This window comes from Protopterus annectens, chromosome 4.part1 (genome assembly GCF_019279795.1).
Source record: "Protopterus annectens isolate FY-2018-M chromosome 4.part1, PAN1.0, whole genome shotgun sequence".
Taxonomy (NCBI): domain Eukaryota; kingdom Metazoa; phylum Chordata; order Ceratodontiformes; family Protopteridae; genus Protopterus; species Protopterus annectens.
Genome location: NC_056734.1, coordinates 985,098,833 through 985,115,362, shown reverse-complemented (window position 1 = coordinate 985,115,362; position 16,530 = coordinate 985,098,833). Strand labels below are relative to the sequence as shown.

General features: G+C 43.1%; 1 protein-coding gene across 1 annotated transcript in view; it reads left to right on the top strand.

Annotated features, from left to right (window-relative positions):
• Positions 1 to 16,530, top strand: part of ARMC9 (armadillo repeat containing 9) — a 3,277,521-nt gene that overhangs the window by 1,774,925 nt on the left and 1,486,066 nt on the right. The window contains 1 exon segment of the mRNA XM_044070688.1: positions 7,785 to 7,875. Within this exon segment, the coding sequence (XP_043926623.1) occupies positions 7,785 to 7,875 (91 nt within the window).

The following is a 16,530-nucleotide window of genomic DNA, read 5'->3' as shown; positions in this document are numbered from 1 at the left end:
GGAGGTCGGGGGACAATTGACCTTGCACCTAACCACATGGGAGTCCGTAACATCAGACCGCTGGGTGCTTCATATCATATCCAGAGGATACTCTATCCCCTTTGTGGTTCCTCCCAAATCTCCAAACACCTCCCGGACATACCACCCATGGAAAGGGAGGCAGCAGCACAGGAAATTTACAACCTGCTAGGAAAGCAAGCCATCGAAACCGTCCCCACAGATCAGTCCAGATTGGGCTACTACTCCAGGTTCTTTTTGGTGCCAAAGAAAACAGGGGACTTAAGGCCCATTCTGGACTGATCTACCCTGAACCAAAGAAAAATTCAGGATGGTCACACTACAGTCCATCATGCCATACCAGCAAGAGAGCGACTTGATGTGCTCGTTAGACCTCCAGGATGCTTACTATCACATAAAGATGCACAGAAGCTCCAGGCAGTTCCTCCTCTTTGGCTAGGAATCAGTCATTACCAAATTTGAGCCCTACCCTTTGGTCTCACCACAGCCCCCAGGAGGCTTCAGGGGATTCAGGTCTATCCGTACCTGGACGATTGGCTCCTCAATGCTCCCACCAGCCGTCTACTTTCTCTAACTAGAGATTATTTCTTAAAGCTTGCCCTGCATTTGGGGATCACATTCAATGCATTCAAATCACTTCTAAATCCTGTCCAGGTGATGGACTACATTGGAGCAAGGATAGATGCATTACAGTGCAAAATCTTCCTTACCTTGGAGAGAGTACAAAACCTGAGGATGCATGTCTCTCTGATCTACCATTCTCATCTTCTGTTGCCGGAATCAGTTTTGAGGGCCTTAGTTTCAATGGCGGCAGCCATAATGCTTCTTCTGTGTGCCCGGTTACATATGTGAATTCTACAGTGGACACTAGCTGTACAATGGTCCCTGATGGAACTTCCATTGTCGTATCCAATACAACTCAGTCAAATATTTCGGTTGTCCCTTCTCTGGTTGATGTGTTCTCCGGACATCTTGGAGGGACGACCCTTTGTTCCAGCCCCTGTCCAAGCCACAGTGACCATGGATGCCTCCCAACTTGGGTGGGGGGGCATTTTTCGGGCAGGACAGTCCAAGGCCTCTGGTCCCCTGTAGAGACCAGCTTGCACATAAACATTCTAGAGATGAGGGTGGTCCTTTTAGCATTGCAGGCCCTTCATGCCTTTCTTCCCCTGGGAACCATTGTAAATCAGTCAGACAACATGTCAGTGGTCTAGTATATCAACAAACAGGGAGGGACCAGAACTTACCCCCTTTGTCGCAAGGCCATGAGAGTGTGGGAATGGGCAATCTCCACCGGTCATTTTCTCATAGCAATGCACATTCCGGGGCGGTCCAACATTCTAGAGGACAGGTTAAGTCGGACTATTCTGATGCCTTATGAGTGGTCTCTGAATCTTTCAGTAGTGGAGCAGATCTTCCTGTCATGGGGTCAGCCTTGCTGCGATCTCTTTGCTTCTCCTTCCAACGCGAAGTGCAGCGAGTTTTTCACTCTGAACCCCTTGCCAGGTGAGTCCCCCAGACATGCTTTTGTCCATGCTTGGCCTCCCAGTATTCTGTATGCTTACCCTCCTGTGCCTCTTATTCCAAGGTTTCTACAGAAAGCTCATCATCTGGGGAGCAATGTGATCCTCATTGCCCTGTTTTGCACTTGCCATGTATGGTTCCCTTCCTTTGGTCTCACCTTCTGGCTCCACCCTGGATCCTGGATCCCATTCAGGATCTGGTTTCACACCCATTGTGGGTTCCTCATCTGAACCTGGACAGTTTGAAGCTCACAGCTTGGCTGCTCCAGTTCCCATGATCGCTATTACTCCTGGATTATCCTCTTCAATTAGGTCTATTTTCGTGGCTGCTCATTAGTCTTCAACCAGGAAGGTTTATCACAGTAAATGGAAATGTTTTTCCTTTTGGGCCTCTCAAAGGAGTTTAGACCCCTTCTCGGCTCCTATTTCTGCCATTTTTGATTTCCTAGCTGATATATTTCAACACGGAGCTAGTTCTTCTACTGTCAAGGTTCATTTGGCTGCCATTTCTCTTTTTCATGTGGTTGAGAATTCTGCCTCACTAGCCTCCTCCAGACTGTCTAAACCCTTTATTAAAGGGACTTTTCTGTTACGACCCCCTGTCAAGGATCCCATTCCCCCATGGGACCTTACTACGGTTCTTCAAATTCTGGTCGCTCCGCTTTTTGAACCCGCTGCAACCACAGATCTAAAATTCTTATCTTAGAAAACAGCATTTCTGGTGGGTATCAACTCTGCTGAAAGGGTTTCAGAACTGCAAGCTTTGTCCGTCAAAGTTCCTTATATGATATTCCACAAAGATAAGGTTTCCCTTCGGACCAATCCATCCTTTCTTCCCAAGGTGGCTTCACCAGTTAATATCAATCAAACCATCAATTTACCAGTTTTCTTTCCTAATTTTGCTAACAAAATGGAATACAAACTCCACTTGTTGAATGTTCATAGACAATTATGATTTTATTTACACAGGACCAACAATTTCCATAGATCCGATCAACTGTTTGTGTACTTCTATAAACCCTTTTTGGGAAAGCCTATCTCCAAGATCACTATGCAACATTCAGGTCTATAAGGACAGAGGCATGTCTCCTCCGGGTCAGGTGAAAGCTCAATCCACTAGGTCCATGGCTACTTCTGCGGCTTTTTGGTCTAGAGTCTCATTGGATGATATTTGTTCTGCAATTTCTTGGTCCTCATCATATACTTTTATTTCTTACTACAAATTGGATTTCTATTCTAGAAGGAGAGCATCCTTTGGTTCCGTGGTGCTCCGGAGTATCTTTCCATGATGGCCACCCAGGAGTTTAGTAGCTGGGGACTCTGTCCCACAAGTTGAAGTACAAATGAAGTAAACTACTTTAGATAAAGAAGTTATGTACTCACCACAACGTTCCATATGAGTAGTTCTATGTCATTTGTCTTAAACCGACCCACCTTCCTTCCCCCAGACCTTGTCATGTGAACATCCTGCGGGCTGCATTTATAGGTCATAAAGTATTTTTTCAGGTCGGGTTATCGGTATAAGGATCAGAAAACTTGATCTGGGGGTTGGAAGGTAGTGGAGTTGTATTATGGGTAAGGGGAAGAGCTTGGAGCTCGGAGCAGATGCTAGTGAGATTGCCGGCTCAGATCTGATACGGATCCGGTATCCCACAGGTTGAAGACAAATGAAGTAGAACTACTTAGATTGAACGTTATGGTGAGTACATAACTTATTTTTTCAGACAATGGACAGACTAGGGAAGCAGGTTTACGCTTCAACAACCTTTGCTATACAGTCGTTGAACTGTTTGGCACACTTTATCCACCTTCATAGACACCTGATCACAGAGCTGTCAGGATCGCTAGCAGGAGCATTGTCTGATGAGCAATTGACAAAGTTGCCTCACAGCTCACTACCCTTGAGTCCATTTCTAATTTTTCTATGTGGTTGATTGCACACACAACCGAAGGGGCAGCAAGAGCAGCAGGTGTAGGTGTTATGAGATGGCATGCCTGGATGCGTTTATGTGATTTTGCGGAGCCTTTCAAGTCTGCCTTTGTCAATGCCCTTGTTCACGCGTCTTCTGTTTTTGGCCCAAAGTTAAGGACAAGCTAACCAGGTGTGAGAAGGACAGCAAAACCATTTCTGCCTTGGGCGTAAATTTTTCCGTCCCCCCCCCAATGATCCTACTCTAGGAATCAGAGGAGTGGAAAGATGTGTTTCAAGAAGTCTCAATGGCCTTTCTGTAGCACTCGTGGTGAGTTTTCTTCCCAGGGCAGATGGGATGTATTCATCAGAGGCAGTGGGGGCCCGCAGAACTAGGAATCTAGAGTTTTCTTCTTGGGGCAGCCCTACCAGCAGTCCTGAAGAGCAGCCCATTTGCTTTCCTCTGGAAACAGTCGGGAGAAGATTTTCTCTGCAGCATTTAGCCTGACATTCTATAACATATTCTTGGGTGAAGAAGATAATGTCCAGAGGTTACCATATCCCATTCAATCCCTGCCAAAGACCCTAAATGAGAATCCCTAATGTTCCACTCAGAGGGATGCAGCAGCTGAAGAAGTTTTAAAGTTGCTTGAAAAAGAGAGTCACCCAAACAGTCCCACCAGACCCAATAGAGTCCGGATTTTACTCAAGATTCTTTTTAGTGCTAAAAAAGACAGGGGACTGGAGGCTGGTCTTAGACCTCAGCATCCTAAACAATTTCGTCAAACAGTCCAAATTCCGGATGGTCACAGTTCAGCCTATCTTTCCTTTTCTGGAAAAAGGTGACTGGATGTGCTCGATAGATCTTCAGGATGCATACTACCACATATAAGGTGCCAAATGCTCCAGAAGATATATCCGCTTCAGGCTGGGAGCCAATCATCATCAATTTCGAGCCCTCCCCTTTGGTCTCTCCACAGCCCTCAGAGAGTTCACCAAATGCATGGCAGCAGTAACAGCTCACTTGAGACTGCAAGGATTCCGGGTATTTCCATATCTAGACGATTGGCTCCTTACCTCTCCCACCAAGCATTTATTGCTTCACGCCTTACAGTACACCTTGTGACTTGCACAACTCCTAGGGATCTCAATAAACAGAAACAAATCTAAATTAGAACTCACTCAATGTCTAGAATTCATTGGAGCAACACTCAACACAAGGTCTTGCCTGGTGTCTCTCCCTCTTCACAGGCTTCAAAACTGAGCTTCCAACTTCGAGTGATACTGTCTCAGGACAAGGTTCCAGCTCATTCCATTCTGCAACTATTGGGGTCTATGGCAGCAACCATTACTGTAGTCCCTCTAGCAAGACTCTGCATAATATTACTTTAAAGGCTTCTAGCATCACAGTGTCTCTGTTGACACATCCCATGTCCTGTCTGATCTGCATTAGAAACCATTGCAAACAAGACTTAAATTGGTGGATGAAGCCAGAAATGGAACTATGGAGCTGCCCCTTCTCATCCCGTCAACCCAAGGTCATAGTGACCACAGATGCATCCCTGATGGGGTGGGGGGCATTTTCAGGGATGGACAGTCCAAGGCACTTGGTCCCTTGTAGAGGCCAGTTTGCATATCAGCATCCTAGAATTGAGGACAGTGCTTCTAGTGTTGCAAGCTTTACAAACTGTTCTTCCATCCGGGACAGTTGCTATCCAGTCGGACAACATGTCGGTAGTCTGGTACATCAAACAAGAGGGAACCAGTTCCTACCCCTTGTGTCGGGAAGCCATGAGAGTTTGGCAATGGGTGATAGCCACCAACTGCTTTCTGATAGCAATGCACATTCCCGGGAATTCCAACATGATTGCGGACAAGTTGATCTGATGCGTTCTCCTGCCTCATGAGTGGTCCTTCAATCCAGAAGTACCAGTGGAGATTTTCCACCATTGGGGGCAGCCTTGCTGTGACCTATTCGCCTCCCCCTGCAACCACAAATGCAGCAGGTACTTTGCCCTAATTACCCCTCAGGGGGTGTCCCCAAGGGATGCTCTAGTACACAATGACCCCTGGGACTGCTTTATGCCTTTCTTCTATTCCCTTTGAGTCCACAATTTCTAAAGAAAGCACTTTGGTTAAGGAGCAAATTCATCGTCATTGCACCCTATTGGCCCTGACAAGTCTGGTTTCCTTACCTTTGGCCTCACCTGGTTCACCCACCGTGGACTGTGGATCCAACCCCCAGCTTGCTGTCGCATCCCCAGGGGTTGATCCATCGAAAACTATTGAGTCTCAAGCTGACAGCTTGGTTCCTCCACTTCCAGTAATTGCCAGACATAAATATTTATCATCCCCAGTTCGTAAAATTCTTCTATTTTCACATAAACCATTCACCAGGAAAATTTATGCTAGTAAATGGAATAGATTTGTTTTCTGGTTGCGAGAGAAAGAACTTATCCTTTCTCTGCTCCATTTGATTCCGTGTTGGATTACCTGTCAACACTACTATATTCAGGAGTGTCATCTTCTACAATTCAGGTCCATTTAGCAACTATCTCCAACTTTCATAATGGTTTCCAAGATTCCTCCCTCATGTCTCACCGTCTCTGTAAAACTTTTTTGAAGGAAGTCCTGCATATTAAACCACTCTTCAAAGAACTCATTGAACCTTGGAATTTGACTCTAGTCCTACAAACCTTGACCCATCACCTATTTGAACCATCTGCCACTTGCGATATGAAATTTTTGTCTTGGAAGACCTTATTCTTGGTAGCCATCACCTCGGGAAGAAGAATTTCTGAACTACAGGCTGTCTGCCAAACGCCCTTTAATAGTTTTTCACAAACAGAGAGAGTATCACTTTGGATTAACCCTTCTTTTCTACCCAAAGTTGTCTCGGACTTGCATATTAATCAATCCATTAATCTACCAGTTTTCTTCCCAAATTTTTCTAATAAAGGGGAACATTGTTTACACTTATTGGATTTACATAGACAATTAAATTTCTTTCCAGACAGGACTAAATCTTTCTGAAAATCTGATCAGTTATTCCTGTCCTTTTCAGGACGCAGGTTGGGAAAATCCATTTCCAAAGTCACATTAGCAAAATGGCTGAGAGACTGCATTTCCTTTATTTATCAACAGAACAATATACATTTAACCATTAAAATCAAAGCACATTCTACTACATCAGTGGCTACTTCCATAGCTTGTATGGATGATATTTGCGTAGCAGGCACCTGGGCTACTCCTCATACCTTTATTACTTGGTCTCCAGCGGGGAGAGCATCCTTTGGCTCAGTGGTGCTTAGGAATATCCTTCCATAGGGCCTCCCGGGACATAAAGTAGCTTAGGGACTCTGTCCCCATCCTTCAGGAATGAATGAAGATTAGCAGCAGCAGATAGAGAAGTTATGTTCTTACCATAACGTTCCATCTGTGTTGTTGATCTTCATTCATTCATGACATCCCACCCTCCTACCACCTCCGAAAAACTCGTGGAGGTTCGGACTTGGTCCTGGCCATTTGGTAGGGTTCTTGCTCAGAAGAAGCCTCCACTTTCTTTCTTATGGACAAATTTGATCTGAGGAGACAGGGAGAGGGGCACTATGGGTAATCTTCACTCAAGAGATTTTGGCTGGCTTAAGCTTGGATGCTGGGTCGGTTCCAAGGACAGACCCGAAACCCATCCTTCATGAATGAATGAAAATTAACAACACAGATGGAACGTTATGATAAGAACATAACTTCTTTTTTACAACTTTGTGACCACTGTTGTTAAGAGATCCTTTCATATAGCTAGTCCATATTTTCAGATCCAAGGAAGTCATCATCCTATTTTACTCCTTTCTTATCTGACCCGTAGTAGAATATCCTCAGTTGGGGATTATAGAGGGGGCTTGCTCTTTCAAAAATGTTCTTGTTTGTATTTTTGGTGGTTGCAATTACATGAAGACTCTTATTTGAGTGCATGGGTTTTGGTACTTGATGCTCTTGCACTTTTGCAGCCTTTTGAGTGGCATAGGTTCAGTCAGATGTAGTAGACCCGAGTGTTGGTCCATCTGGCTGGATGTGGTGCTTGACTTATTTACTGCAGTAAATGGAAAACCACCTTTCTTGTATGCACCTAATATCTATTCTGCTGAACCCCAGACTATTTTGGTATACAGTGGAACCATTGTTGCATGCAATTTGTTTTTATTTTTTTTTTACTGTTGCCTTTCTACAAGATCCTCCTAGTAAAAGTGCAGTATCTTGGAACTTTTTTATTAATGATAGAATATAAATGTTACATTAGATTTTACAGCATTTTACTGTATTCTTTGTTTTTGCAGAGGAATGTGTTCATGTTGTTGAAAGCGAAAAGCGAGGTGGTCCGTCAGTACACAGCCCGGCTTATCAATGCCTTTGCATCATTAGGGGAAGGTAAGGGTGCTGGCTGCTGTAAGTCAACTCCAGCTTTTGAAGGATCAGCAGGAGGACTAAGAGATAGCAGTAATATTTTAAAGTAGTTCTTTTCTTAAATGAACTGATATTTATGGCATTTAGTTTGTAGGTAGATTTTATTTATTGTGATGCAATGGTTTGCTGCAAGATTCTTTGACTCTAATTGCACATTTACTTTAAGAATAGACTGCACCAGCTCTGCTACCTTAAAGGGGGTAAAGCTCTGACTGCAATCTAAGAGATTCAAGTTTGATTTTGTCTGTTGGAATTAGTGGGAGGAATAGGAGACAGAAGCAAGTTTGTCTGCTTGCCTCTTTCAGGGGGAGACATGAGAATGACCTGGTGTAGTAAGTGGGCTGTTCTATGTAACTGAGTAGATACCAGAAATCAGAATAGAGGGTGGTATAGAAGTATGAGCCAGCTCATCATCACCTAGGGAAGAGAGGGATGTGAAAGCTCTTAGACCACACCTAATAGTGCAGAGTGGCATACAGGCTGTATTCCAACATATAGTGGTGGTGGGGGAGGGTAAGACTTCTCTCCTGAGCTACAGCCCTATTCATGGGCAGCAATGGCAGATGTCTGATCTTCTCATCCCAATACTGCCATCTTTGACAGCAGTGGCACTGGTGACCCCTGCCAGCAGTGTTACAGCTTGACAAAGACTCATATTGAGTAGCGAGTTGGACGTCTGAGGGACATTGTGATTTCAGAGAAAACCAACAGAACTCTTAGACGTAAAATTAAAAAAATAAAAAAAGATTGCACTTAGAGTGTTTTCCCAAAATGTTCAGTATGAACGGGTCTATATCGGAATATCAAACATCCAAAACATCGACCGCCATAAGGTCGAACTTGGAAGATCGAAAGCTGAAAATATCGAAACCGTGGAACATTGACTTCTTTCCCAGGGAAAGAAGTCGGTGGGCCGTTTGCACGGCTTCGCTATTTCCTCCACTGTGGTGCGATCTCGGAGTTGGTGTATTTAAGTAGGGGGTGTATGGGGGAGAAGCCCCCCACATTAGAAATGGTTTGTAGTGTGCGTGTGTTGTGTGTGTGTTTCTCGGAACAGCAATTTTTTTCCCCTGGGAAAAAAATTGCTGTTCTGAGCTTTCGATCATATCACATTTCAAACTTCCAAGTTCGACCTTATGACGGTCGATGTTTTGGTAGTTCCATGTTGTGATATAGACCGATATGAACCTATACCCTACTGAATCTAAGATTTGGTTTGTTCATATGGCATTGGTTGCATGCCATTTGTAATAGAAACAGATTAAGAAAGTGTTGTGAAATTATCTTCAAACTCTAATATTTACCAACCTTTTCCCATATTCATTTGTTGGAAAAGTTCAACTTGGAAGGTCCTGTTTTCAGCGGCGTCCCAGAATAATCTCTATACATCAATTATATTCAGTACTGATAATGTATCAGTATAACAAAAGTTCATTTGGTAGCAACTGATGTACAAGGAAGCTTTTAAATCATTGCATAAAATGGCAATTTTATCAGTAACTCCCAACTTGGTATTCCTAAGAAGCTAAAAATATTATAATATAGCGAAATAAGTTAATAAGGGGGTGGGGGTGGGGGTGAGTACATCTTGTGCAGTGGTTAATTTGGCATCGCCAAACCAGTTTTTTAAATTGGAATATACCCCAGCTATCCAAATGAGTGGCTCAGATTATGTGGAATATGTCTCTATGGAATGGTGTCATTTAGAGAAGGATGTTTGGGGAAGTATAGTAGCTTACATGCAAATTATAACTGAATGGCAGCATGAAGAAACTTCTGACAGTGTATATCATTCACTTTCATGCAGAGGTGAGTTTTTCTATGATTTACAGAAGCAGGACTAGAAATATAGTCGTAGGAAAGGTATCACAGACAGTAGGTGAAAAGAGTGAAAAAGAAATTGGAGGAGACAAGAACTGAATATTTCAACCCTTGTATTTTCTGGAAAGAATAGTCTGGTCTTTGGCAGCATGCCAGTATTTAAGCTAGTTTTACCAATAGCATATTTGTGTGTTCATCAAATTTTAAATGGCTGTCAAGGACAAGCACTGTGAAGCTTCTTAAAGGAGAATTTTCCAGTGATTGTTGAGTTATGTGATGTGATAAAGAACTTGGGATCATTATGTTCTGAAGGAGAAGAGGAGCTGTGAGCAGCATTGTAGAGAGGAGCTGGGGAAAGGAGTATTAGTTTATGTCTGGAATATTTAAATGTAAGCCCACATTATTTAACCATTCTTGGAGGAAACTGAATCAATTTTGTAACCACCATCTGGTTTCATCTCTAGACTCTGTTGACTTCAGTATTTGAGGGTCTTGAAAAAGTACACTTTCAACCTAGAAAGAGCTCTACCCTTTTGCAACTAGATCCAACCCTTTGCCATAGGATTTTCCAGGATCTGCAGCCTGTTGTCTTGGTCCCATTGGGCAACCAGTTTCCAGGAGCCTTGAGTCTGTCCTCGCAAAAGAGACTGTATTATTTTCTGAGTCTTGTCCTGAACAATCCACAGAGGAGGTTCACAGGAAGCACAAATATAAGAGTAGACACTTGGATTCCCCCAAGGAATCCCCAACCACCAACACTGATTGTGATAATGGAGAAGGTTCTCCCAGATCCCTGCTTGAGGAAGTCTATTTTGGAGAAATTCACAAACTTCTCAGATAAAAAGGGGCTTGGTCATCCCAGGTGCCTTCTCCAGAGGAATAATTTTTTCTTGGGGCTTTTGGTTCTGGCCTGACTACTCCTTGAAAGCTTCCTCAGGATGATGACATGATAGAACCGATCTCCTCCTGGATGTGGAAGGAACCTTTCTTTTCCAAAAAAAATGAGTTTTTGGTTGTTGCCAAAGACCGACACATTGAAGCAAGTGACCTGAGGTAGATTCTATGGAAGTGGTGGCAGCCACTGAGAAGGAACCTGAAGGAGAATGTTCCTCTGTCCCTCCACCAAATAGAGAGCTGTGTGCGTTGGACAGGTTTAGGAAGCATACCTATTCCCTTTCTACTTTTTTGGTGAGAGCGCTTAACAGTTTGGCAGACATCACTCATTCCCAGAAGGGTTTAACAAAGGAAATCAATTCTTTCCCAGGGGCCTTGATTGTGGATCAAAGAAAATCGATTGATTCGCAATTGGCTACTCTACAGTAACTGTCCAACGCCTCTGTGTGCCTTATCTCTAATGTCACAGAGGGTGCATCTAATGTCACAGAGGGTGCATCCAAAGGACCTGGCACAGGCATTTCCATACGTAGGCATGCCTGGCTGTGGCTATTGCAGTTTTTTTGTGGAACATTTCAAGATGTTCTTCATCAGTACTCCATATGATGGATCGACTTTGTTTACTCCCAAAGTTAAGGAGACTGTCTCAAGAAGAGAGAAGGTTGGTAAATCCCTATGTGTCATAGCGATCAAATTCTTTACTCCTCAAAGGACTTTCTTCAGAAACCAGAAGGGAGGAAAGATAATTTGGTTTTGTAAATACCAGGGCTTTACATGTGACACTTCTATAAAAAGAGCTCCCTGAAACAGAGGGAGAAACTCTTATAATGGACGTTGCCCAAGGAGCAGGGGTGGCCTGCAAAACCAAGGCTTCAAGGGGTCCTTTCTCAGAGAAGCCTTTCCCAGCCCTCTGGAGGTAGTGGGGGATGCTTATCCTTGCACCCAGCATCCCGGACATCGTCACTCAAGACAAATGGGTACAAAGAATCATAACCACCAGGTATTTCATTCCCTTCCACACCCTTCCTTCATTCCCCAAAAGAATTCCTGATGATCTTCCTCCCAAAGGGAAAAAAGCCACTTCTGAAATAAGGAAGCTTCTGTGAAATCAAGTCATCCAAGAATTCTGTCCAGACCAGAAGTGATCCAGAATTTACTCAAGATCCTTTTTAGTGCCAAAGAAAAACAGGGAACTAAGATACTTAAGCAAGTTTATGAAGCAAACAAAATTCCAGATGGCCATGTTTCAGTCAATTCTTTCATTACTGAGGAAGAATGATTGGATGTACTTGATAGATCTTCAGAATGCATACTGCCACCTAAAGATGGACAGATTGCCCAAGAAGTACTTTTACTTCTGTCTGGGAACCAGTCATTATTAGTTCGAAGATTTGTCCATTAATCTCTCCTCATCCCCCTGAGTGTTTACCCAGTGTATGGCAGTAGTGACAGCTCATCTGTGACTGCAGGGTTTCCCGGTATTCCCATATTTGGACTACTGACTCATCACCATCACTTCTAGGAATCCACTGTTGAAAGCCAGGAAGTCCTTTTTCCATCTGTGCATAGATTTGGGGATTGTAGTGAATCTGTAAAAGTCCAAGCTACAACCAGTCCAGTCTCTAGAGATCATTGGTGCACTTTTGGACATACCATTTGATGATAAAACTCCCTCAAACAAGAATAGCATCCCTTCACCAACAAGCCCAAGAAGTCTTATCTCACCAGAAGCCAGCAGTGAGACTAATTCTTCAACTTCTAGGCTCCATAGCAGTCTACATCACATTAGTGCCACTAGCCAGATTCTGCATGCGGGTTCTTCAGTGAACTCTGGTTGTTCAATGATCAGTCAGGAAGCAATCCATGTCTTTTCAAGTGATTGTAATGAACTTTTGCATAGCTCACATATAGTGTTGGCTAGAATCTCTGTGCATTTTGCAGGGACTTCCTTTAATTCTTCCTTCTCCCACAGCCACAGTGACCACAGATGCTTCCCAAATCTGGTAGGGTGGCATTATCTAGAAATAAGGTGAAAGGAGGCTCCAAACCAGGAAAAAAGTTTTAATAAACTAAAAACCAGTATTGTGAAGCACTTTTCGTCCAGTCAAGTGGCCGGATTCCTTCAGACAAAATCAAGTAGCAGGCACCATTGTTAAATACACAAAATCAATATATTGGAGATGAGAACAATCATCCTAACATTGCAGGCCTTTCAGGACTCTCTTCCTTTGGGTGTAACATCTATTCAGATAGACAACATGGCAGTTGTTTGGTACATCAACAAACAGGAAGGAACCATATATTATCCTTTGTGCAGAGAGGCCATGAAAGTGTGGCAGTGGGTGATATCTTCTTGTGGCTTTCTAATAGCAGTGAGTATTCTGGGGAAATCCAATATCCTTGGTGGACAGTTTGAACAGGTCTATCCTACTTCCTGATTAGTAATCCCTCAATCCATTAGGAACGGAGCAGATTTTCAGCCACTGGGGCCAACCTTGTTGCAAACTCTCTGCCTCCTCCCACAATGCCAAATGCAACAAGTTCTTTGCTCTAATTTCACAAGAGGAAGAGGCACCCAGGGACACTCCAGCACACCCTTGACCTCCGGGACTCCTTTACACCTTTCCCAGCACCACTGATTCCAAAGATTCTTTGGAAATCAAGTTCAACAAGTCCGGTTTCCCTTCATTTGGCTTCATATAGTCCATTCTCCCTGGGTGTTGGGCTGAGACTCAGATCTTCTGTCTCACCCATCTGGGTCACCTCGCCTGAGTAACTGAGTCCCTCAAACTGACCACATGGTTTCTCCAATTCCAATCCTGGTTCGACAGTCCACGTTTTCATCTTCAGTTGTCTACATTTTGTTGTCTTCTCAAAAACTCTCATCTAGGAAATCTATAAGAACAAATGGAAAAGGTTATCTATTTGGGCAATTGGAAAAATATTTTGAGCCTTTCTCAGCCCATCTTTCAGGAAATTTAGACTTCCTTGCACACCTTTTCCAATGTGGAGCCAGCTATTCAACAGTCAGGGTACAGTTGGTTGCAATATCCTTTCTCCCTATGGGGAAAATCATATGCCCATTGCATGTGTCAGATTACCCAAGGCTTCCCACTAAGGTACCTTTCTACTACGTTCTCTGCTTAGATATCCAGTCCCTCCATGGGATATTATATTGTCCTACAACCTTTGACTGGGCCCCATTCAACTTACTGCCTGGGTGGATCTGAAGATTTTATCATGGAAGACTTTATTTCTAGTGGCTATCATTTCTGCCAGGAAAATTACTGAGATACACACCCAGTCCTTAAAATCTCCATACCTAATTTTCCACAAAGACAGTGTATCCCTGAAAACCATCCCCCCTTTTTTTCCTAAGGTGGCTTCTGAATTATCATTTAATCAGTCCATATGTCTTCCAGTGTGAGTCCCAAATTTTTCAAAGGAGGATGAATATATTTTGCATTTGTTAGGCGTTCATCATCAGTTAAAATTTTATTTACATTGTTTCAAAACATATCCGGAAATCTGATAAGTTATTTGTGTACTTCTCTACAGCTAAATTGGGAAAACAGTGTCCAAAGTCTCCCTTTTGGTACTGGTTGTCACAATGTATTTCATTTATCAAGAAAGGGGATTTCCACTTCCTTCATCTCCAAAGGCTCATTCCATCAGTTCTGTGGCTTTGTCTACAGACTTCTTCTCTAGTGTATCAATTGATGATTATGTGTTGCAGCTTCCTGGTGCAAGGTACATACCTTCATCTCACACAATAGATGAGGGATTCATTCCAGACCTGGCGCCTCCTTTGGTTCAGCTGTGCTCCAGAATATCCTTCTATAAGGTATCCTGAGTGAGAAAGTAGCAGGGAACTCTGTCCCACATGTTGAGGAACACACGGAAAACAACATCTGATACAAAAGTTATGTACCATCCATAACCACGGATATGTGTTTTCGGTTTCTGCCCTTCCTCAACCACCCTCTCACCATTCCTTTTTTTATTTTTGTCTGCACAATTTTTTTCTTATGCTTCCATTTTGAGATGGTTCTAGCTGACCTTGCTTTGGCTGCTGAAGGTCTTTTCTTTCTGTTTCACTTGCTTTTTTCAGCAAAGTAGTGTTTACATTAGCTAAGTTGTTTGTCAATACCAATATAATTTTAAATTCCCTTTTATTGGTGGGCAGACACTTGTGTGGTAGCTCACTCCTTGCACAAAGGATTATGGGTGAGGGGAGGGGAGGAACCTACACACTGGATCCAAAGCTTAGCAGTGGCTGAGTCAGATCCAGGTTGGATTCAAGACCCATATGTTGAGGAAGGATGGAAAAAGACAACACAGGACCAGCATTATGGTGTGTACATAAGTTTCGTTTTCACTACCTTGTATCTACTGACATGTTAGGATAGCCTGCAGTCCCCCTTCCACACTGAATTGCATTACACAGGTTATCACAGTAAATTAACAAGTGTTATTTTATTCAGAGTTACTTAGTTGGTGATAACAATATTTCACTTGGTTGATTGGTTGTATCCCATTGGGTAGTACCCAGATGCTAAGATGACTGTGGGAGAAAAGCTCAAAAAAAATTTTTCTACATCTTTATTTTGATGGGTCATTGTAACAGCAAATCATAATATTTGGTTATTTGGTTTATTCCTCACTTCCCTTTGTTTTTTTTTTTTTGTTTGCAGTTCTTTGAGTGAAATTGGGAAATTGTCGATTAGGGCTGATCACTGTGACCATGTTGCTCCTCTGTTGGCTGCTTCTCTTCTTGATACTTATTTTCCCCCCTCTGATATACCTTTAACCTGGTTTTTAACCTCTCTTGGCCAGGATCACCAACAGGTTCCTCTGCTATTAGCAGAAAAGTGGTATGGAGAGGTACAGGCACAGGAGCCACTGCTGTGGCATACAGAGAGTTGTTTGATATAGGTATCACGAAAACAGAAAGGCAAAGCAGACCAAATAACTACTACTGATAAAGTAACGGCAGTCCAGGAGAGCTCCACAGTAAAAATGAGAATCTTTAATTGAAAATGCTCCTTAATACACTGTGTTTCATTAATAAAATTAAATAAAAAGACAAGTGCTTTCGTCCTGGTAACCCTACAACTTCTTCAGATAAAAGCAAACAACAAACTTCACCATTTAAAACACCCTTGTCAAGTCACGTGCTACACTAAACACTTATTGAAAGGTGCAGCTTATAAACTGACTTCACTTCCCTGTCCCCGCCACACGTACCCCATGACATCCCTATCACCTGTCCCCTACCTTGTATCTCTGAAGAGCTGGTTGTAAATGCCCTCTCTAAGGCAAAAAACACAGCATCTATGGGAACTGATAACATCCCAGGCTGCATCCTACGTGGGCTCAGACATGAATTAGCAACACCATTGGGTACTCTCTTCAGTCATAGTCTAAGCACTTGCTTCATACCAACTGAATGGAAAACAGCCACCGTTATTCCCTTGCACAATGGTGGTGCTTCCACTGACCCCGGGAATTATATACCTATTAGCCTGATAGCCTTATCTGCAAGACCATGGAGTGAATCATCATGGACCTTATCAAGAAAGATGTAGGTAATCTACAAACACTTGACCCTACTCAGTTTAGATTTGTCAAAGGGAGATCATGCCTGTTAAATCTGGTGGACTTCTTCAAGACAGTCACCAAGTCCCTGGACAAAGGGAAATCTGTGCATACAGCCTACCTGGACTTAATCAAGGCATTTTATACTATCCCCCACTCAGGCATTATTGACAAACTCACCCAGCTAGGCATCAACCCTTGTATCATTAGATGGGTCACTAACTGGCTCTCTGATAGAACTTATATAGTCAAAATAGGGGAATCCACTTTCCAACAGTAGACCTGTAAACAGTGATGTTCCACAGG